Below are 20560 nucleotides of genomic sequence, written 5' to 3' on the forward strand. Positions count from 1 at the left end.
CAAAGGGACCCATTCGCTTCTCCACTCTTTCTCAGGGGTCCTTGCTTCGGCTGTTGACTGGGCTGTTCTGTTTTTAGTTGATCTGCAAGATCGTCGCCAAGGCGGAAAGAGGTCTTATGGGTACGGGGTACGGAGTAGGCCAGGTTCAAATTGGTTGAGAGTCCACATGTGCAGATGTCTCAGTTGTTTGCTGCTTTTATTTGTATTTGTATGATGATTTGGGTAAGAATACATGTATGGAGATGTGATGGGATGATGCACATGTAGTTTGGTTGTATTTGTTGACGTACACAGCAAGTTTTTTGTACTTTATTTAAATTGCATCAAAGTCATAATTTGATTGAGAATGCACCAGTGACTCAAGGCTGAATTCTCTATTAATCAAATACGCTTTTCTGGAAGAAAGCAACTATCTTACGTGCAGCTTCTTTGCCAACCAGTGGATCCAGCTGCTCGACCTCCATGTTGGCAATATCACTAATATTGTCGGTTTCGATGATCAGCCGCTCTAGAGCCTGGGGTGTAACACCTGGAACAGCTCGCAACATGTCTTGTGGAAGAAGATTGAAAGTACGGTGCTCAATCCCAGCGGCAGCCATGAGGTCGGCGGAGCCAGACGAGCCAGGCGAATTAGGTATATCAATATCAAGACCTAGCTGAACTGCGCGGAGTGGATCTGGTTCCTGGGCGTTCTTTTTGAGCTCAGCAAAAATCTCAGCTGTCTGATAAGGGGATGAAGACCAGACTATCTTTAGGCGTGGGAAGGCGAGGGTGAGGAGCACAAGTAGATGCTGAGCGGACTTTGGATTGGACGGATTGGCAAGCGAGCTGCTGCTTGTGCTGGTTGCAGTGCCGGAAGATGAGAAACCGTAGTCTGTCATAAACGTGGGCCCTGTTGGAACGGAGGCGAATGCATCAAAAGTGAAAGATTTGTTTTGATCAAACTCGATCAATAGTAATGGGCTCTTGTAATACTGGAGCATGGTCTCAGCCTGATTGTAAAGGCGGCCATTCTTGAGAGAGCTTATGAGATCACGGATCGATTTCCTTTCGACACAAATGTCTGGAGTGAGAATGTAGTCACCCACGGTGAGCTGGCAGGGAATCACAATCATGTTGTTCCCATGTAAGAGAGATGGCAGGGCACTTCGGAATTCCCGGACATCAACTACAACCCGAGGAGGAGATGCTGTAGCTGCCAGTCGTCCTCCTCCAGCAATACGAGTATTGACTGTCCGGAGGAATTGCTCCTGGGGGTCTTCTGCCTTTTTGTCGTGCGTCAAGGTGACTGCCATGTTCTGAAAATCGAGTTAGCTAGCAATTCGGAAGTGTTGTAGCTGGGTAGCTTACCCCCTTCTCTTTGATCAGCTTCGTGAATGAGTCTTTCTCTCGTCGGACAGCACTCAGATACCGTTGTTCCTCAACAGAGCCACCATAATACATGAAGTAGACCTTCACGTTTCGCCCTGAATGGGAACTGCGATATACCTCGACCCTTCGAATGAACGCGGGATCGGGTTCGTACATGATAATATACCGTGGACGCATTTCCTCGAGTATATGCTCATCCATGTCACCGTCGTAAGGGTGTATCATGACTAGATCGTTCATATCATATAATTCGTAGAAATCTTCCATATCCTCCAGTTCATCGAGAATAACCTCCTCTTTCTGCGTTTCTTCCACCTCAGTGGGCTGAATCTCACTTAGCAAGCTGACAACCTGACCGGGCAATTCAACTTCGGTTTGGACACTGCTATTTGGCACACGACCTGCAGCCGAGGTGACTGCGCCGCCGCCACGTACTCGACGACGTTTGTTTGGAGGAGGCCTTCCTTGATGCGCACTCTGGGCGGCTGGTGACTCAGAAGGTTTTCCAGACCTGTCGTCCTCCCCTGACTGGGACAGATTTTTGTTGACATTTGAAAGAGACCTCTTCCAATTGAGGTACTCTCGCAGCCGACGGCGCATCATAAGCTCCGCAGAAGGCTTGTCATCGCTCGGATCACCGTCTTCGGATTCGGACGCTTGAGCAATTTTGGCATGCATGGTGCCAATGTACTCGCGAAGCTGGCGGCATACTCGTTGATCACTACACATAATCAATATGGTACTATTCGATTGATCCATCCGCACAGGATGGAGGTAAGCGTCGTGTTCGATTTCTGCAAGGACCTCTGACAAGACACTCCACTTTGGGAGTTCCTCTAGAGCTGGGTTCAACTCAGAGGAAAATGTAGTCGAAGATGAAAGCCGGGTCAGTTCGTTGTTCAATTTGCCTTCGTAGACTCGCGATTTGGCGGTCTGGAAAAGAACATGGGCAGCATCAAGGAAAAGCCACGGTGAGTAACTATGCCTGCTGGAGCCGGGAGGCGGAGCGTTCGCAGACACGATAGTATCAAGGTACTTAACAAAAGATACCGCATCGTAACTGAGTAAAGCACTGCAGAACTGTTAGTATAGATAAATGGAAAGACACATGGGAGACACACTGAAGGATTGCTCGTAGGTCTGTCAGGTCGCTGACGATTTGTCTTGTCCTAAAGCTCACACGGTGCCAGATTGGGTCAAGTTGACGTCTGATAATCATGTCAAAGTTCCTGTGCAAAGCACTGTCTAACGTCCACTCTTCCATATCCAACCCCGTGTTACTCTTCCTAAGCTCAGTGATACTGATCTCTACACATTCCAGAACAGCATTCTGAATTTCCCTCATTTTGTCGCTCATGGGAACTTCCAATTCGATCACTTCTGCCTTGCGATTTCCTTCTAGGGACTCAGCAACAGAAACGTGGAACCTAGGCCACAGTGAGGCCTTGCGTAGGAAAAGGTTCCGCAGCATATTAGCCAACGGGGAAAATCCCGTAGTAAATGGCTCCGGAGAGTCGGAGAATGCTTTCAAGAAGCCACGCTTGTTCGATTGCCGGTAGACCCGGACAATAAATGCTTCGAGGGATGTCGCCAAGACCTTATCGGCATGCAAAATGACCATCCCAGTGACTTTCTCGGGATCAAGAAGTCCTAGAAAGATCAGCGAGTGTCTTGAGCCCATTATACTAAACATGCATACTCGATAACAAGTCCACAACCAATATTCTGGATGTCACACTCAGAATACCCCCTTTCGCCATACATTCTTTCTCTGGGCATTTTGTCAATACGTCGCAATCGACATGGCAGAACGAGAAACCCACCGCAACGGCACCGTAGCTTTCTCGGTATTGATCACTCTTAACCCCCTAGCAAGAGGGGACTTGCTGGTAGTGTAATGCTCCGCCAATGCTGGTTTCAGAGTCCATCAGCTTCCAACACCAGCGTCCGACTTGGGGTGTAAACCAATCCACATACCCTCTCCGATCCATTCATTCTCACGTTCATCTGCACCCACTACCAGGACCAGATTGTTCCCCGCTGCATCATAAAAATGGAGGAGGTTCGATATTAGGTGTAGAAGCCCGAGGCCTCGTGCAAGGATGACAAGCTCATCTTCGGCGCGTAGTTCGGTAAAGAGCTCCTGCTGGTATTGCTTACTGAGGGTTAGCGGGAAACCTGCGCCGGGGTAATAGGGTACTTACCAGTGGTAGGGACAGCTTCACCGGCACACTAGACCGTTCTGGAGGCATTGGGACCACTTCTTAACGCGTTGAGCAGTGAAGGGTCCGGTCGACGAGATATCGCGCGATCACGTGTGCTATGATGTATGACGTAATGGATTGGTGAGCCCGTCCACGGGTGCTCATTTGGAAGTATACGCAGCCTAAGAAAGGAGCTGAATCCCAAATGGTATACTTATTCTATTTTCAGTATTGTTTGTTTAATAACTATCAAGCGGCTACCTAGGTACTTTCCGTATGTTGCTGATGGACCTAGTTTGGGCCATAACCCGCTATAGGTATACTCGACAAGAGCAAGTTGCCTTGAATGGCAGAAACTGGTATTGTATTAAGTACAGATAGATAAAGATTGTTGATCAATAGTCTCTCAGTTAGACGGCTTGTTTAGTTCCTTCGCGCGTGCCTCGAGCTCCTCTTTAGAAGCCTTGGGAGGCATATCTACAAAGTGTCAGTCGCGGGCCTGTGTAGATCTAGTAGCCAACTTACTGTCCGGAATCTGGGGTCCCTTTGACAAGAAGTCCGCTGCAGTCGCTTTTTGGGGTTGTTGCCCTGGTGTCTTCTCGGCCTCATTTCCTCCCTTTTGGGGCACAGATGGGAAGTCTGACGACTCGGGGATGACCGGCATTTTGTAGAGATAGAAGAGTTTCTTGTTGGGCTGTCACTAGCTAATGTAGCTCTTGTTCACTGGTAGATAGATCAAATAAATCTGGTAATTCGTTGATGGTGAGTTGAAGAAACAGGTCTTAAAGGTTGGTTGGATGCCTGCTTTATAGATCTCAAGCGGGATGACGTCGGTGGTCGGATTGCAACGAATAGCATGATATACTCCCTAGTTGCCTAAACACGTTCACTTCGAGAAGAAACAAGAACTAAATGCAAATGCAATCCATTTATATCTACTCCGTACCTACATATGTAGGTATAATTTGTTGATTATGTTTAGTGGATACAGTGGCGCCGTGGGTGTAAGGAGCACAATTAGGGGCATGCTGTAGCTACCTAGTACATTATGATTCAATTAGAATTTATGGTATAATCAAGATAGTAGTAATATGAAGAGTTGAAAAGCATGATAAAGCAAATTGCTCTTTATTGAAAGGTAAATACTACATAGGCATCCTACCGCAACAAGTATATCCATCCATATCCATCCATACATAGTCAAAATAGGTAGGTAGTTAAAAGTATTACCATGTAGTCAAAACCATACTCTCAAGGTCTTCTTGACATATTTACACATCCTACATGTACATATTATTCCTAGAAAGCCATCTGGGCACGGTCACACACCGCATAATCAATCACCTAAAATTGAAGTGAGCTCGCCTCTTAAAGTATGATATAGGACATTCATTGAAATGGGCGTATTGAACTGCAGCCCACAATCCTCGTCACTCATGAACATGTCAACAATATTCTATCAATTTGTATTTTTAGAATGTCTGTTTTGAGATTTGGCATATCAAATATCAAACAGAAAGAATCCTAAATAAGTATGTAGTGACCGTTAGTCATACCTTAAATAGTACAAGACAAGTACCACGTGCCGGTATGGCGGTGCTGCGGTAGGCCTAGGTCACTTCGGTGTATTGCGCCCCGCCTACGCCTTCTCACCTCCGAACCTCTCCAACACTCAAGGCAACCGCCGGTCGGCTCCTCTCTAACACCTCGGCCTTCGAATCTAATCAATTACAAAGAAACCTTACCTCCCGCCACTGCCGTATCAGTCGGTGCGTCGAGGGCGCTATTTCATCATTCGAAGATACCCGCCCGGCTGCAATGTGTGCTCTACCCACCTAACCACCCTTCGAACTATCACCTTTCCCCTTTCTATTCAGTGGGGGACCACTTCGATTCACCATGCCCTCCATACTCAGTGACGCCGACAAGGAGACTGTTAAGCGGAATGTCCCTAAACCGGCCAACAAGATCCTCGCCGTAGCTGTCGCGCGACTTTACGTCGCCTACCCGGATGGACAGAAATGGACATATACCGGAATTCAAGGGGCTGCTGTCCTCTGCAATGACCTTGTTGGGAGGACTTTTTGGCTTAAAATAGTCGATGTCTCGGTAGGCGGTCCATACTGGTGTTGAAGAAAAGAGTAGAAGTGCTGACAAATGCATTGTTTTATGAAGCCGGCTGGCAGGGGCGTGATCTGGGACCAGGAGATCTATGACAACTTCGCTTACAACCAGGATCGAACCTTCTTTCATACATTCGAGCTCGAAGCTTGTCCCGCCGGCCTGTCCTTTGTCGACGAAAAAGGAGGCCAAGACCTTTATCAAGAAGGTGCATGAGCGCGAGAAACATGCCAGCAAAGAGACCAGCAAGACTCCTTTCGCATCTACTCGAGGCCAGGGACCTGCTCCTGTTACCAATGGGAAAGTAGGACGGTCTTTGTTTGGCAGCTTGTTGCATCGTTCGAGCCCAGCTCCAAGTGCACCACCGCCGACAGCACCTGCGCCTTCAATACAGGTTGCTCCTCCACCTCCGACGCTGTCCCCAAGCGCGCCACCGGCTAAGCCAGATTTACCGTTTGACACGAGTGACCCCTCTTGGAAAGGACTACTTGATGAGCTCAAGGGGATGGGAATTACCGAAGACCAGATCGCCGAGAATTCTGAATTCATCAAAGCTTGGATTGACCAGAAGCAGGCGGCGGCGGGCGAGTCTGCTCCTGCTGAAGATCAGAATAAGCCGAAGGCAGCTCCTCCACCGCCACCCTCTGCACCCCCAGCTCCGAAAGTGACCTCGATCAGTCCTCAAGACACGGGTTCAAGCTCAACAAGCAGACGGGGACCGCCGCCGCCCCCTCCGTCACGGAAAACACGTTCTGAAGCACCAGAAGAACCAGTCTCCCTCCCCCTCGTGAGCCATCTCCGCCTGCGCGAAGATTCAATGCGCCGCCTCCACTTCCAGACGCAGGCAAGTTCGCTGAGCCTGCTGGCCCTGTACCCCCGCGGCGTCCACGCGCAACTTCGAACGTCAATGCTGGGCCTCCGCCGCCCCCGCGACCACCAAAGACACCGATGGATGATAGTCATAATGTTCAATCGAGTCAATCTCGATTTGGAGTACCACCACCTTTCTCTGGTGATCGCAAGGTGTCTGCGCCACCGGCACCCCCCAGCCGTAGCCCTGCACCAGGGGGCCCTCCCCCTCCGCCGCCTCGCACAGCGAGCCCAGCAGCACCACCTCAACTGCCGCCCAAAGTGCCGCCTATGAGCACTACAACCGGACCTCCTCCACCCGCCAGAGGCCCCGTTTCACCCCCACTTCCACCCCCACCAGCGCCTCGACCCGTGCCAGCTGCACCGTCTTCTCCCGCAGCTCCTCCTCCACCTCCGCCAAGAGGACCAGTATCGCCTCCCCCCGCCCCGCCCTCGGCACCTACGTATTCTCCTAGCGTCCCTCCGCCCCCTCCCCCGCCTGGCGCTGCAGCACCAGGTGGCCCCCCCCCCCCCTCCGCCTCCGGGCCGTGGTGGCCCATCAATGCCTCCCCCTCCCCCCTCCTCCGGCGCCTGCTTCGCGGGCACCAGGTGGACTACCGCCGCCACCTCCACCACCTGGGGCGCCTGGAAGTGGTGCTCCTCCTCCACCTCCACCCCCTGGTGGTGCTGCACCACCCTTGCCAAAGCCCACCGGAGGGCGTGACGATCTGCTAGCGTCCATCCGGGCTTCGGGTGGCTCCGGAGGCGGAGGCTTGCGCAAGGTCAAGGATACGGAAAAGAACGATCGAAGTAAAGCCATGGTACCCGGTGGTGCTAATGAGTCTTCAGCTACAAGCCCCAATGCAGGAGGCGCCCCGCAAGGTGGTTTGGCCGGCGCATTGCAAGATGCTCTCAACAAGCGAAAACAGAGAGTCAGCGGAAGTGGTATGCCAATCCCAGCACGTAAATGCGGATCTATATTCTAACCATGTTGATAGATGACGAGAAAGACAACGACGACGATTGGTGAACAGTTACTTTTCGGTGGGATTGTTCAAGTATTCCAAGATACCAATGGCTTTTGCGCATTACTGCGAGCATCGAGCATTCTGTTTCTTGGTCCAGCGTTTCGCCTAAAAGTTTGGCTTCACAAGTGTTAACAAAAGAGGGGCAATGCACTCTGTATATAGCTTTCAATGGTAGATTCAGTGGATGCAAGAGATAGTCTCAGCACAAGGAAGTAGATGAGTCTTTTTTTTTTTTTTCTTTTTCATTATCTGTCTTAGTCTGATGCCGACTACATGCATACGCTTATGCTCAAGTGGAGTTTAGCTTGCACCCGTGGATCGCCACCATAAATAGCCAAGGGCTGGGCATAACCGGGCATCCATAGCTTTTACCATTATCTCCAAGACTGTCCCTCTATCATAGTCACAGGTTTCGAGTTTCGCCTCAAAAATACCGCTCTTGATCCGAGATGAAGCTTGATCCTCCATCTCTTGGGTCTTTGCCCGTTGGGATTCTGTGCTCGATCTTCCGTCTCTTGGACCCTATTGGGCTCATATCCATCAGCCAAACGAACTCCAAATTCCGCACAGTGATTCAGCCAAAACGAACTCATTTACTGGAGAGGTTGCTTGAACTTGAATGCCGAGAAGAAGTCGGAGGGGTCACGCCCGTCTTTCGATCGAAGGACAACCACCTCGTCCCTGACTTCACGTCAAAAGAATGGTATGATATGCGCTGGGCCTGTAGCATCTGTCTCAAGATGCTTCCACATACATCATTCGACAACCATTACATTCTACGACTGCAGTACCGCAAGCCATTGCCAGGATCCCCGGCAGCGAGATCTTACACGAGCTGGGAGTCAACACGAGATGGGAAACTTCGCAGACCGTACCATATACACAAACAACAAGTTAATTCCAATGATGAGGACCGGAAAATACGGCGTCGATATGGTCTCGCATCTAGGTGCAACACATTAAGACCGAACCATCCTGTGCGCGATAGGGGCGCAAGATTGGCCAGCTTTCAAGACAGCGGCATGATCACATTCCAAGGCTTTAGTCTGGACGAATACTGCAGTATCACACAAGAGGAAGAACAGGTGCTTCTGGACCATGAAGCACGCCTTATTGAGAGGGAGCGTTGCGGCTTCAAGCGGCATTTGCGCAAGTGCAACGAATGCCGTTTCCGGCGTCGTGAGCTTTCGTCTACTGTGCAGAGAGGCACAAATAAGGTACCCATAGTACCGAGCCGTCGTCTACCATTTGCCAGTGCCTTGGACCGATATTTCCCAGGTGTTTCCGCCATAATGAACAGTGTGTGCCCAACCACAAATGCCCCTGTTCAACGCGTGCATAGCAACAACGCTTCTGATTCTTTCTGGACTATGTATATGGTGCGGTGTCCAGTATGTTCGCGCTGGCAGGAATTGCGTGCGCTTCGCCTTGGTGCGGCTTTCAATCACTGGGCACCTACCGCCAACTCTGCCTCGGAGCTCCAAAACTGGGACAAAACTAAAATCACCGGAAGTTTCATCAATGGCTTGTCCTGTAATCATTGTTTTGCTAAAGATCAGGGGCACAAAAAGCTTCGTGAAGTACTTGTGAATTGGTTGGACTGCTGCTTGGATAGCGAGCGACAGCGGTTAGGGTATCTGCTTTTGGGTGGCTGGGAGACGCTGTTAAGCCGATACCGACGGCTTGAGGAGGTAAGCGACGTCATTGAGGCTAGACATTTTCTATTTGACATTCAGCTTGTTGTTGCAAAAGTCCAGAAAGACCACAACTATCTCAGAATTGTCCTCAGTGATATCTTGACATTGTGGCTGGGCTTTCGTAAGTGGGTTACCGTATGGGAGAACATGGGTTCCGAATATCGAAGTTACTTCAAATGCAACCCTCGCGATGATATGTGGTTCAATAGCTATGAGCTGATTGAGACACACTTGATCTGGGTGATTGGATGCAAAAGGGAGATAATGGAGGAGGACAAGGGTAATGACCTGGTTGACTGGGCACTGAGCCGAGAAGGAAGTGCTTGACTTAAGCAATTAGTATTAATCGGTACCAATATAGAATCATTATTCCAATCTCACAGTACAAGGCATTTGAGAAACAGCTAACAGTGTTATAGTTCTACAACAGTTCCAAGGTTGTATAGTTCTGGTTCTCGGGTCAACATTGTTCCATGCAACGGGAAAAAAGCGTATCTGATCTGATCGGGAGAACCTGCGATACAGCTCGGTCGATAATCCAGAGACATGCTGTCTCCGAGGTTGTCTGCACCTTCTGCCTCTTTATTGCGCTTCCTACGATCACAGTCTGGGTTCCTAACCGCACCATCAGCATGCGCTTATCCGAAGCGTCTTGCTAGTCGCGACAAAGGCTTCTCGACAGGACCATCCCCGAAACTCTCAAGCTGGACGCGTCTCAATGCTCCCCATAGCACCGCAGCACTTGGTACAACACTGTGCGACACCCACTATGGAAAATCGAACCCCACTAGAGCAACAGTGGCCTCGCCCTTGGCGCCTACGCAGCTGAAATTGTCCCGTCATGCGTCAACCAAAAGCCGACCTTTTCTCCGACGGCTGTTTGATCTCAAGCGGAATAAGGCCTCCGACTACAAGCATCAAGGCCCCGCTGGCCCCGGGCTTATGGATGAAGGGACGGAGGGAATGTTCAATATTGGCCGCAGCCTATCAGCCAAGGCGTCAAATGAGCTGCGAATTCGGTGCACGGAGTTTGATATCAATGGAGATGTCACACTCGTGAACGGAGAGTTCCGAAAGCAGGAGCTGATTGCCAAGGTTGGTAAAAAGGACTCGAGTTCGAGTTTAATATTTGCTAACTGGTGAATCACGATACAGTATGGCCTTCTTCCTCGAGATCTACGCAAGATTGATTCGTCAACTCTCCCTCATATCCTGGTGCGACCTAGCGCAATTCTCATCAATCTCTTGCATCTGCGAGTTCTCATTAAAGCGGACCGGGTACTCGTATTCGACGCCTACGGATCGACAGACTCATACATGCAGTCGCTGTTCATATACGATCTAGAAGGAAAGCTCCGCCAGAGGCAATCCCAAGGGGCCGCTCAGCCTAGTCAATCGCTGCCGTACGAGTTTCGCGCGCTGGAAGCCGTTCTCATTAGTGTCACGAGTGGCCTGGAGGAGGAGTTTAACGGAGTGAGAGATCCCGTCGTGCGGGTTCTTCGTGCACTCGAAGAGGACATCGACCGAGATAAGCTCCGGCACCTCCTGATCTACTCCAAGAAGCTCGGTACATTTGAGCAGAAAGCTCGCTTGGTACGAGACGCGATTGATGATCTGCTGGAGGCCGATGACGATTTGGCAGCAATGTACTTAACTGAGAGATCGGTCGGCAAAGAGCGAGAAGAGCATGACCATCAAGAAGTGGAAATGCTTCTGGAGTCATACCACAAAGTGTGTGATGAGATTGTTCAGGCCAGTGGCAATTTGGTGACGAATATTCGCAATACGGAAGAAGTGTAAGTTTGATCGCTCATTTTATGCGGAAAGCACCTCTAACACAACTCAGAGTCAAGGCTATTCTCGACGCCAACCGCAACTCGCTCATGCTCATGGATCTCAAATTCAGCATTGGAACACTCGGCCTCGCAACAGGAACATTATTCTCTGCTCTCTACGGCATGAACTTGAAGAATTTCATTGAAGAATCAGACTTCGGATTCGGCGGTGTCTCCGTGATCTGCTTTGCTCTGACTGGTATTGTCTGTGTCTACGGTCTCGCCAAACTGCGCAAGCTTCAACGGGTCCGCATGTGGGGTGAGTCCGGCATGGGAGGCTCTACTTTCGCTCCCCTCTCCCCAAAGCGCAGCGCACTCGGTGGAAATCGCAATAACTGGCGGGCCGATTCGATCGAACCGGTCTGGGGCAGTCTCCCAGGAGAAGGCCGGTCTGAGCGCATAAGACGTCTCAAAGAGAATGCAGCTGCAGCTGCCGCTCAAGCTGCATCGAGAAACTCAAAATCGACACCTGCCAATTCCCAGGCTACTATGCAGGCATCAGCTACGGCCTCTAACAATGCTCGCGCGGGAAAGAGCAACGATCATGGGAAAGAGACTGTCTGCCCCGAAGGTCGTACTAAGCCTGATGCATGATACGCAGTGATTGAAGTATGTCTGACGGTTTGATTGCGTTGTAACGGGAGCCCAGGCGTTTTGATTTAGATCTTCAACTCAAGGGAGTTGAAGAGGTCTGTAAAATCTTTGTACATTAACACACTCCTTTCTCTATTCCCCCACTCTATGTTTTATATTTCGCTTAGATGTGAATAGATCTAGAGAATATCTGATGACATATCAATACCATTCGTCTTTAATTATCATTTTCCTTGACAAAGGCCCTCTGACCTGCTTCATTGGAGCTAAGTAGTTGCTGATCTTTCTATCAACCTTGGAAGATTTTCTTACAATGTACCCTGTCAACACCCATGTGCTTAGCCCCGGTAATTCTCTGGGGGAATCTTCACCATACGGCTATAGGAGGTATTCTTGTCTCGCTAATGATCGAAGCAGCCCTACCAAGAAGTAGTTGTTGCCTTCGAGGTTCCGTCAAGTCAGTATGAGGGTTTTTCTGGTTACCAACGCCTTGCCCATTCCGGACTTGGGACACTAAGGCGTTAAGTTGCAATCATTATGGATGCTATTTACAGGAGATTATATTCATTTTGGTATCCTTACTTAGCTTGGTGCACTTTCGCCTGTCCTTGGTGAAGACTCTTCGTCCGTTCAACCCAGAGCCTAGCAGCTACCTGGATGCCACCATCTTTGGAGCATTCACGCTCAACCACTTCCATGATTTTTTTCAAAACAGCACCTGCTTGGTCCTGTTCCATTGGAGAATCTCTAGGACCCCGGTTCTTTGGCCATTCACCTGTGACCTGCTGTCGACCTCCAATCAACGCCATGTTAATCGCACCCGGAGTGCGTAGCCATGTCTTCTCAACATTGAACCCAATTTCCTCGGCAACACTCATTGTTTTTGCGGCGAGGGATCCAATCATTGAATTCAGAAACCCGCTCTCGGTCTTCTCTTCGATCTTGATTGCACGAAGTGCCCTCAAGTCACCAGACGCAGGCTGTGGATTCTGCTCTACGGCACCATCGACTTTCCTTGCCTCGGGGTTCCCATCCAGACTCTTCTGCATTGGACCACGCTCCTTTGGCGGGGGGTATCGATACGACGAACCAGCAAGTGAACGAGAACAGCACGGAACCACAAAGAATGGCAATGGCGACGAAGGACATGATAGGGCGGCCATTATAGGAGTCCATACGGTTAGCTCATCTGCATGGTCGGATATGATAAATGTATTATCCGGGAAATCGCCGGTGTGTATCTCCACGCCAATTTCTTGCAAGTCCAGTACATCCACAAAAGGCCGAGGGATGAAAATTCTCTCTTCCAGGCATTCCTGTATCTCGGCTGGAAATGTCTCCCAGGACTTTCGATGGCAGGCGTCAAAGCCTAAGCCCTTGTATCCTTCCATGAGAAGTACATACACGAGGATACCATTTCCACAAGCAAGATCCACGAACCCTGGGAACGGCGCTGTGTTTTTCAATGACTGCTCTTGTTCTGTTGCCGGTCGAGCGCCGTACATGCTCCTCCACAGTTCAATTAGACATGCAGCGAGAGATAACTGCTCCAGGGCTTGGTTGGGTGATTCAAGTTGTTCAACCCAGTTCTGGCGCAACTTTTCTGCATACTGGAGTTTGAGCCGGGCGTATGTGTTTTGAATGAGATGGGCCGAGACAATGTCCCTATTTTGATGGCCTCGCTCAACCCAGTCCAGGCTCACATTCCTAGATGTGAGTCGGCGTTCCATACTGGCGTTTTAGATGAGCAAATAGGGCTGAGAGTTTCAGTGACCTGCTCTCCCGGGGGATGGATGGCTTCCCTCAAGGCTCATTTGGGTCAGGGAATTAGGCTTTCCACTATATTTGCCTGGCAGAATATTCAATTGGATGCAAAGAGTACAAACAGGGCGGAGAGAAAGGCGGCAGAGTCTATCTATACCTAGGTAGAAGAAGCATTTTGGATGGCCAGGAAAAGGGTGAGTGGCACACTCTGTAGTCAAATGGCCCCGGTACTATTCCTGGCCTGGTCAAGCATAGCCTTTGACGTTATGACAAACGATAGAGGGCCATTTCAAGGTTGTCATACGGCCAAGTTGCTGTGTAGACTAGTTGATTGAGGCAAAAAAAGAACTCTGAATCTTGTCATAGATCCACGGATGTATGCAAAATATCCTGTAAGACGAATTGAAAAGTACCAAGTGTGTCCCTATGGCCCATGTGCAAGATGTGCGCGTCAACCCACGGTAAGACTACAGGAGTCACCACTACGCAACCATAAAAAGATGCTATAAACACAACAGACCAAAACGAAAGAGAATAAATCCTCTCAACTCTTCCAGTTCGCATGCCCCATTGAAAGAAAACAATCCACCAATACAAAATGAACCTGATCCAATTTCTCCTCCTTGCCCTAACCCTCCTCCCAGCGACCATAGCTGGCTATCCCACGTCTCATCCTCCTACCGAAGAACACCATGACCACAAACACAACTGGACCTTTGACCTGTTTCACAACAAGCACTGCGCCGGAACAACAGTCAGCTACGCGGGACAAGGGTCAACGGGCTGCCGCACTAATCTCGAGAATGGAGGTGCGGAGGCCTTCATCAATGTCAATATCGATCGGAACTGTAAGGTGAAACTGTTCCGGGATAAGAGGTGTTCACGACATGCGATGATCGAAGAGATCAAGACTGGAACCACTACCAAGTGCAGGCCTATCTCGCGGAAGAAGACGGCCCACAGTTTTGAGGTCTCTTGTCGGATATCTTGATACCCTCCAGGGTTTGGGGGTTGGTTATTCAGCTACAATGGATATCGTTGGATACCGAAAAGATAACATGATGTCTAATTTACTAAAAAAAGAAATCCCAAATAGCTGAAGCCCAATGTGCAAATGTGCAAATGTGCAAATGTACCTTGGCAACTTCCATAGAAAGAGGTGATAAGCCCGTTATCGGGGTCCACCATGACGCAAAGAGAGGAGCTGAACATACTTGAACCGGATTCTCCCAGTCTTCGTTCCTTTTCTTTTTTTCCCCTTTTCTTTCTCTATATTCAATTCAATCATATATAATGGCTCCCCGGTGCTTTATCATCCGCCACGGCGAGACAGAATGGTCGCTTAATGGCCGACACACTGGTCTCACCGATCTACCACTGACAGCCAATGGAGAGAAGCGCATTCAAGCAACAGGCAAAGCCCTCGTCGGGAACGACAGACTAGTTGTTCCCAAGAAGCTCGTTCATGTGTAAGAAATAATCTGTCTATGCTGCTGACTCACTATTCCACTCCAAAGACAAAGACAACTAACACGCCGTTCTAGCTTTGTCTCGCCCCGCACCCGCGCTCAGCGAACCCTAGAGCTGCTCGAGCTTGGCTGTCGAGGAAGAATGCCTTGGAGTGAACAGGGGAAGCCTGAACACAAGGAGGCGATTCGGACCGAGGCCGAGGTGGAGGTTACGGAGGCGATTAGAGAGTGGGACTACGGGGACTATGAGGGGTTGACGAGCAAGCAGATCCGCGAGCAGCGGGCTGAGAGAGGCGAGGGGCCGTGGAATATTTGGACTGATGGATGCCCCGGTGGAGAGTAAGTGGTTCTTTTCTTCATTGTCTTCTGATTCTAGGCCTTGCTTCCAGCTACGTATTGAACATTGTTGTGGTGTTATCTTCCCATGCTAACATGCATTCCCCTCCTGCCAGATCCCCCGAGGACGTCGTTCGCCGCCTTGACGCTCTGATCGACGAAATCAGAAACAAATACCAGCGTCCTTGCTTCGAGAACCCGGATGACCCCAAGGGCGATGTCCTTATTGTTGCGCACGGCCATATTCTGCGTGCTTTTGCCATGCGATGGACTGGAAAGCCATTGACGGAAACATCGCTGATTCTCGAGGCTGGTGGTATAGGCACACTCAGGTAAGACTCGGCCCTTTAAGCAGAGGAAACCCCCCCCATCTGCCGTATCTGGAGCATAACTAACATGACTGGGAAAATAGTTATGAACACCATAACATCGATGAGCCAGCAATCATTCTGGGTGGTCAATTTGTGGTGGAATAAGATAACACCTTGGTTGGATAGAGAGAACATAGGAGAAAGGAGGTCATATCTCTGCTGTTAGACATTAGACATATGTTAGCATAAGTCATGGAGCCCGTCACCCACGGCACATTGTGAGCACTACAACAACAATCATGATCAATCTGACTGACCATATCATATCAAATCAATACCCGTCTCAATCATTGACGATTCATCAACTCAATCCTCATCACTCTCCTCCCTCTTTATTCCCCCGTCTTCGGAATCGGCCTTTTTATCCTTATCCGCATTTCCCTTAACCCCCTCCTCGCCCAGAATCTTCGCAGACCCCATAAACAGGGCCCCAGAATACCCGCCTAGAAAACGCATGTCCCCCGCCTGCACAGCGGTCATACGGGAGTAGGTTCTCTGTGTCGGCGAGGTTGGCGTTGAGCTGTGCGAGCTGGGCATGGAGGTGGGCGTATTGGCGCGACTTAGCAGCGGACATGGATGGGGTCGAGGCGCTGGAGTTGTAGTTGGGGGTGTATGTAGTGTTCGGGTTTGTGTTGAATGTGTGGGTTGCTGTAGTGTTGTAGTTGCTCCCTGGGAGTATTGAGGGGCGGGAGTAGGTAGTGTTTGATTCTTGGCGGCGATGGATTGGAGGGGGTGGCATTTTTGGTATGATCTACTTTGAAAACTGGATTGGGTGGGAAATGTGGTGCTGGGTATGGGTTTTCTTTATGTGCAGGTTATGTTTTGTTTTGAGGTGGGTGCTTGTTGACATTATTTGACCGCGGGTTTGTTTACTATCAGGTGGTCACGTGAAGATACGCTAATTTATACTTCCAAGGATGTATTATGTTGGCATCCGAATCTCTCATGTTGTTTGTCAAACAGGTACTTGGAACATTTGCATGCAATAAACTGTAGCTACCTCAACGATATAACGGAAAGGTCTATCAATTCGTGTGCTCCTTGGAAGAATAAAAGAATGAAGTGCTGTTCAAAAGACGCAGCGAAACTGAACACTGCGGTGCACCCTTCATTCATTTTCTCAGCAAAGCGCGAACCCAGCAAGCAGATCAACACAACTCAATGAACCGAATAAATTCAACCCCCGCTCTTTTGGAATGCGCCAGAGACCAGACCACAAAATCAAAGACGAGGCCGTTTGCATCAAGCCAGTCGGATGAGAGACAAGGAAAAAACGGACAAATGAAGGGGATACCCGGGAGCGGAGCGAATGATGATAAAACAGACAGAATGAAGACGATAGGCGTATACGAGTCTAGATGGGAGGGGAAAGGAATGCGCCAGCTGGTAGTATACAGTCATGCAGAGAGATGAAAAGGTAGGCAGGGAGGCCGACGACGCTATATCGACATGCTGTAAAGATGAAAAAGGAGGTAGGAAGAGAAACAGCAAGGATAAGGATGTCCCAGTCTAGGCTCGCGTAGTGGCCTCATTAAAAATCGATAATGCCGCGAAACAGAATGAGTATCGATGCAGAGCAAATCACACAAAAGGAAATAAAACACGCACGCACACCTCGTTATACCAACCACACTCCGAAACCGGAAAGAAAAAGGGAAGAGAGAAAAAAAAAAAAGAGCAACGAATACCCCTATGTCCCTCATGTATATGTAAAGAAGCGAACAGCCCAGTATTAACCAGTGCTTCGAGAGCACGGGACCGAAGAATAAAGTCCCCGCATAATGACACCATGATGCAAAAAGGTCCAAACATGACCAATTTTCAGCGGACGATGACGGTCCACGCCGAGGAAGAATGCAATGCCGAAAGGGAATTCAATCATGGAACGCCGGTCAGGCGTTGGGAAAAGCGGAGGGAAACCCGTTCCTTCTTAGCGAACGGGCGCCGCGACCCCCTGGCCGCCGAGGCTGACCTGACTGCTGTGAGACGAGGGTTCGGAATCAATATTTGCACTGGCTCCACTATCACCACTCCCCGCGCTGGCGCTCGCACTTCCGGTCAGATTCTGGTTTTTAGGAGGACCTTTAGCGGGGAACGCGTTGCTCACCCCATAGTGTTGCTCAACTTGCTGCGGCCCTACCGCGTTTCCTTGTCCCGGAGGATACCGCGGCACCGGCGTACGCATGTTACCAGGAGGCGATGGCTGGCCATTGTGAGGTCCACCAGGGGGGGCCAAGACTGTGTTCACGGGCATTTGGAGGGCGACCCATCCGGGGGCCTCCTGGGCCAGGGGGTCCGGGAGGTCCGCCCATTGGAATTATAGGAGTCTGGCTGTTTCGCCGGCTTTGTGGGAAGGGTCGAGGTGGGTAGTCGCCCATATGGCTGGCCGTTAAAGAATTGGCTCGAGAATCCACGTGCATCTGGTTTCGGTCAACGGCTCCATATCTGTTGGATGAGTAGCTCATCATGGGGTTGTCCATGAGCGAATCATGGAGACCTGGGATTTCTTGCATCACACGTTCGCTCGTGCGTTTCCTGCCAAAGTAGCGGTTGAAGGCTGATGAGGACGGGCGGCTGCCTCCAGAGGAGGAGTGTTTATACCGAATTCGGGGTTTTTACGCAACTGGCTGTGGCTGGGGCCCTTGCGTCCACGGCGGGAAGTCATGCTCATCATATCGACACTGTCAGGGTCGATGTGAGGGATCGCCATGTTATCCATTGGATCGAAATAATCCTCATCTTCTTCGTCAAAGGCTGTAGCAGGGCGGGAGGGAACCGGTCCACGACGTCCTGGGCCGGGGGGCCTCTGCGCATGCTCATCTCCTGTTCACGCAGCTGCAGCTCACGTTGACGAAGCGCCAGCTCTCGCTCCCTTAATGTCAATTCGGCAGCAGGGCCAGATGCTGGCTCGGGGTACCCATTTCCATTCTGATGCGGTATAGTTGGTTCACCCTGTTCGTCATAGACAACCAAATGGCTGAATTCTTCGAGTCCCTCCAATGATGGGTCGCGCTGAACTCGGTTGGGAGGCGGCATCGGCATCGGTCCGCCTGGGCCTCTTGGCATCATACCAGGGGGTGGGCCTCGTCTCTGTGGCGTGGGCATGCCCATGCCCGAGGGTGTTCGGCTTCCACGCATAGGTGGCGGGCCACCATTCATCATGGGTCGCTGCTGTGGAGGTGCGGAAGACAATCGGGGAGGCGGCTGACCCATGACGGATGCAGGTGGAGACTCCTGCCGGGGCTTGTTCTGGTTTGTGATATTGACGTGATGTAGCATTGCATACATTGTCTCGATTCGGGGAATGCGGACATTGGACTCGATTGCCAACTTGATTGGTGACCCTAGGAAAGTCTCAACCTCCATAGGGCGTCGGCCCTGGAAATCCGAGTACATTGTGGTCGGAGAGTCCAACGCGATCATTCTTTGGACCGTCTTATCCCGGAAATCGCTGGGGAATGAGCAACCGTGCGCAGAGGCCAGCTCCATCATCTCGTCAATGATGCCCATTACTAGTGGACGAACACCGGTCTTTTCGAGGAGTTGTGTATGGTTTGGGGTTTCGAACACGACACTTGCGGGATGGAAGGCGATCGGGCTGGGAGACGTTTAGCATGCAAATTCTAGATCCAAGCGAATCCGAAGTAACTCACCCTATCATTCGGTCGAACTGCTCCTGTCTGATATTATCCGAAACCTTGCAGTCAACCTGACCGGAGTTCAAAGTCATTGCTAATGCCGCTGCCATATCGCTCTGGATTGATGTCGGGATGGAGGAAGATTTGTTGGTTGCGCCCACGTAAATCTCGCTCGAGCTTAAATGTTCGAACTCGCTAGGGCCCGTTTGGGAGATTTCCACGTTGGAGACGAGAGAAAGGATGACGTTGGTAGGGTATCTTTGCTCAAGGTGGGCTTCAATGCCGAGGGTATTTGTGGTATTCACCAGGATACAGGTGTGTTGGGGAGTGACGACAGATTCAATAACGGAGGCAAGGTCATAGACATCCGGCAGGGCTTTCACGCAGAGGATGACATAGTCGTAGGCATTTTCACGGGATGAGGCTTCTTCGGGAGCACGAACAACTATAAATTGGGACAAGTCAGCCGGGGTCCTGGCTAGGGCTCAGGCCGAGTGGTGAAATCCGAATCTCACCATGTCGGGGTTTGAATCGTTCGTTGCCGAATGCTTTTGATCTGCGGAGGGAATTAGCCATCTGTCTGTGACACAAGAACCTGGATACATACTTAAACGAGACACCGTATTGAGACACAGCGTCAAATCCGGATTTCCAGACCAGCGTAACGTCACAGGAAGTTGTCGCCTGAAGTCGCCATGAGAGAAAGGCAGAGATCGCATTGCCGCCGACTACACAGACTCTAGTTAGACGACGAACCATCTTCTTTTTTTTGTAGTATCCCAGACGTTGAAATCTAGGCTGAAGTTGAACTCACCGGACAGAATGCGCAGACGTGGAGGAGGAGCCATCTCTCAAAATCTGGAAGGAACTGGGGGCGGGAAAGTCCCAGGTCAAAAAGGTCCAGGTGCCCTATAACAGAGGAAAACGAGAGAATGGAAGAAAAGAGCGAAGGGTGACTGAGGGAGAGAAGAGGGAAGAGGAATGGGGGGACAAAAAAAAAAAAGGAAGGAGAGTTGTAATCAGGAAGGATGAAATTCGAATGGAAGTTTAGACTGGGGGAAGAAGGAAAAGACAGGGTTGTCCACGTTCAAGTTTATTTTTGCCGTGTTAGTTATCTTTCTCTTTTCCCTCTTACTCTCACTCTTGACTTCACGCTTTAGGAGAGAGAGAGAAAAAAAGAAAGAGAAAGAGAGCAAAAACGATTGAATGCGATCGGTCAACAAAATATCTTTTTATTTTTCTCCTTGATACTCGCAAGCCCTCAATGATCGTGGATCCCCTCA

General features: G+C 50.2%; 11 protein-coding genes across 11 annotated transcripts; 5 read left to right on the plus strand and 6 right to left on the minus strand.

The window, feature by feature from the left end:
- Positions 1-377: 377 nt before the first annotated feature.
- Positions 378-3623, minus strand: N7519_010344 (ssDNA endodeoxyribonuclease RAD1; the record flags this gene model as incomplete). Its single annotated transcript, XM_057297117.1, has 7 exons — positions 378-1298; positions 1351-2443; positions 2493-3021; positions 3071-3096; positions 3162-3282; positions 3349-3526; positions 3576-3623. 7 exons carry the CDS (start codon positions 3621-3623, stop codon positions 378-380), a joined length of 2916 nt encoding a protein of 971 aa, XP_057144999.1.
- A 358-nt stretch (positions 3624-3981) lies between these two features.
- Positions 3982-4239, minus strand: N7519_010345 (uncharacterized protein; the record flags this gene model as incomplete). The annotated part of the gene is made up of 2 exons (XM_057297118.1): positions 3982-4052; positions 4101-4239. 2 exons carry the CDS (start codon positions 4237-4239, stop codon positions 3982-3984), a joined length of 210 nt encoding a protein of 69 aa, XP_057145000.1.
- A 1235-nt stretch (positions 4240-5474) lies between these two features.
- N7519_010346 (uncharacterized protein) lies at positions 5475-7644 on the plus strand (the record flags this gene model as incomplete). Its single annotated transcript, XM_057297119.1, has 5 exons — positions 5475-5684; positions 5845-6431; positions 6470-7199; positions 7253-7490; positions 7544-7644. 5 exons carry the CDS (start codon positions 5475-5477, stop codon positions 7573-7575), a joined length of 1797 nt encoding a protein of 598 aa, XP_057145001.1. The 3' UTR covers positions 7576-7644.
- A 378-nt stretch (positions 7645-8022) lies between these two features.
- On the plus strand, positions 8023-9597 carry N7519_010347 (uncharacterized protein; the record flags this gene model as incomplete). Its single annotated transcript, XM_057297120.1, has 1 exon — positions 8023-9597. The coding sequence occupies one exon, from the start codon at positions 8023-8025 to the stop codon at positions 9595-9597; it is 1575 nt and encodes a 524-aa protein (XP_057145002.1).
- A 219-nt stretch (positions 9598-9816) lies between these two features.
- Positions 9817-11699, plus strand: N7519_010348 (CorA family magnesium transporter; the record flags this gene model as incomplete). Its single annotated transcript, XM_057297121.1, has 3 exons — positions 9817-10365; positions 10426-11066; positions 11117-11699. The coding sequence occupies 3 exons, from the start codon at positions 9817-9819 to the stop codon at positions 11697-11699; spliced, it is 1773 nt and encodes a 590-aa protein (XP_057145003.1).
- Positions 11700-12277: 578 nt separating this feature from the next.
- Positions 12278-13429, minus strand: trm44 (tRNA (uracil) methyltransferase; the record flags this gene model as incomplete). The annotated part of the gene is made up of 1 exon (XM_057297122.1): positions 12278-13429. The coding sequence occupies one exon, from the start codon at positions 13427-13429 to the stop codon at positions 12278-12280; it is 1152 nt and encodes a 383-aa protein (XP_057145004.1).
- Positions 13430-14061: 632 nt separating this feature from the next.
- N7519_010350 (uncharacterized protein) lies at positions 14062-14454 on the plus strand (the record flags this gene model as incomplete). The annotated part of the gene is made up of 1 exon (XM_057297123.1): positions 14062-14454. The coding sequence occupies one exon, from the start codon at positions 14062-14064 to the stop codon at positions 14452-14454; it is 393 nt and encodes a 130-aa protein (XP_057145005.1).
- A 302-nt stretch (positions 14455-14756) lies between these two features.
- Positions 14757-15744, plus strand: N7519_010351 (histidine phosphatase family protein; the record flags this gene model as incomplete). Its single annotated transcript, XM_057297124.1, has 4 exons — positions 14757-14932; positions 15008-15271; positions 15385-15600; positions 15681-15744. 4 exons carry the CDS (start codon positions 14757-14759, stop codon positions 15742-15744), a joined length of 720 nt encoding a protein of 239 aa, XP_057145006.1.
- A 201-nt stretch (positions 15745-15945) lies between these two features.
- On the minus strand, positions 15946-16378 carry N7519_010352 (DASH complex subunit HSK3 family protein; the record flags this gene model as incomplete). Its single annotated transcript, XM_057297125.1, has 2 exons — positions 15946-16082; positions 16111-16378. 2 exons carry the CDS (start codon positions 16376-16378, stop codon positions 15946-15948), a joined length of 405 nt encoding a protein of 134 aa, XP_057145007.1.
- A 1191-nt stretch (positions 16379-17569) lies between these two features.
- On the minus strand, positions 17570-17893 carry N7519_010353 (uncharacterized protein; the record flags this gene model as incomplete). The annotated part of the gene is made up of 1 exon (XM_057297126.1): positions 17570-17893. The coding sequence occupies one exon, from the start codon at positions 17891-17893 to the stop codon at positions 17570-17572; it is 324 nt and encodes a 107-aa protein (XP_057145008.1).
- A 258-nt stretch (positions 17894-18151) lies between these two features.
- On the minus strand, positions 18152-20125 carry N7519_010354 (ketopantoate reductase family protein; the record flags this gene model as incomplete). The annotated part of the gene is made up of 6 exons (XM_057297127.1): positions 18152-18429; positions 18486-19237; positions 19293-19722; positions 19793-19833; positions 19885-20005; positions 20092-20125. 6 exons carry the CDS (start codon positions 20123-20125, stop codon positions 18152-18154), a joined length of 1656 nt encoding a protein of 551 aa, XP_057145009.1.
- Between the last annotated feature and the right edge of the window lie 435 nt (positions 20126-20560).

The sequence above is a fragment of the Penicillium mononematosum genome, assembly GCF_028829835.1.
Source record: "Penicillium mononematosum strain IBT 11891 chromosome Unknown utg000005l:1.0-9366267.0:1.0-9372171.0, whole genome shotgun sequence".
NCBI classification, from domain to species: Eukaryota; Fungi; Ascomycota; class Eurotiomycetes; order Eurotiales; family Aspergillaceae; genus Penicillium; species Penicillium mononematosum.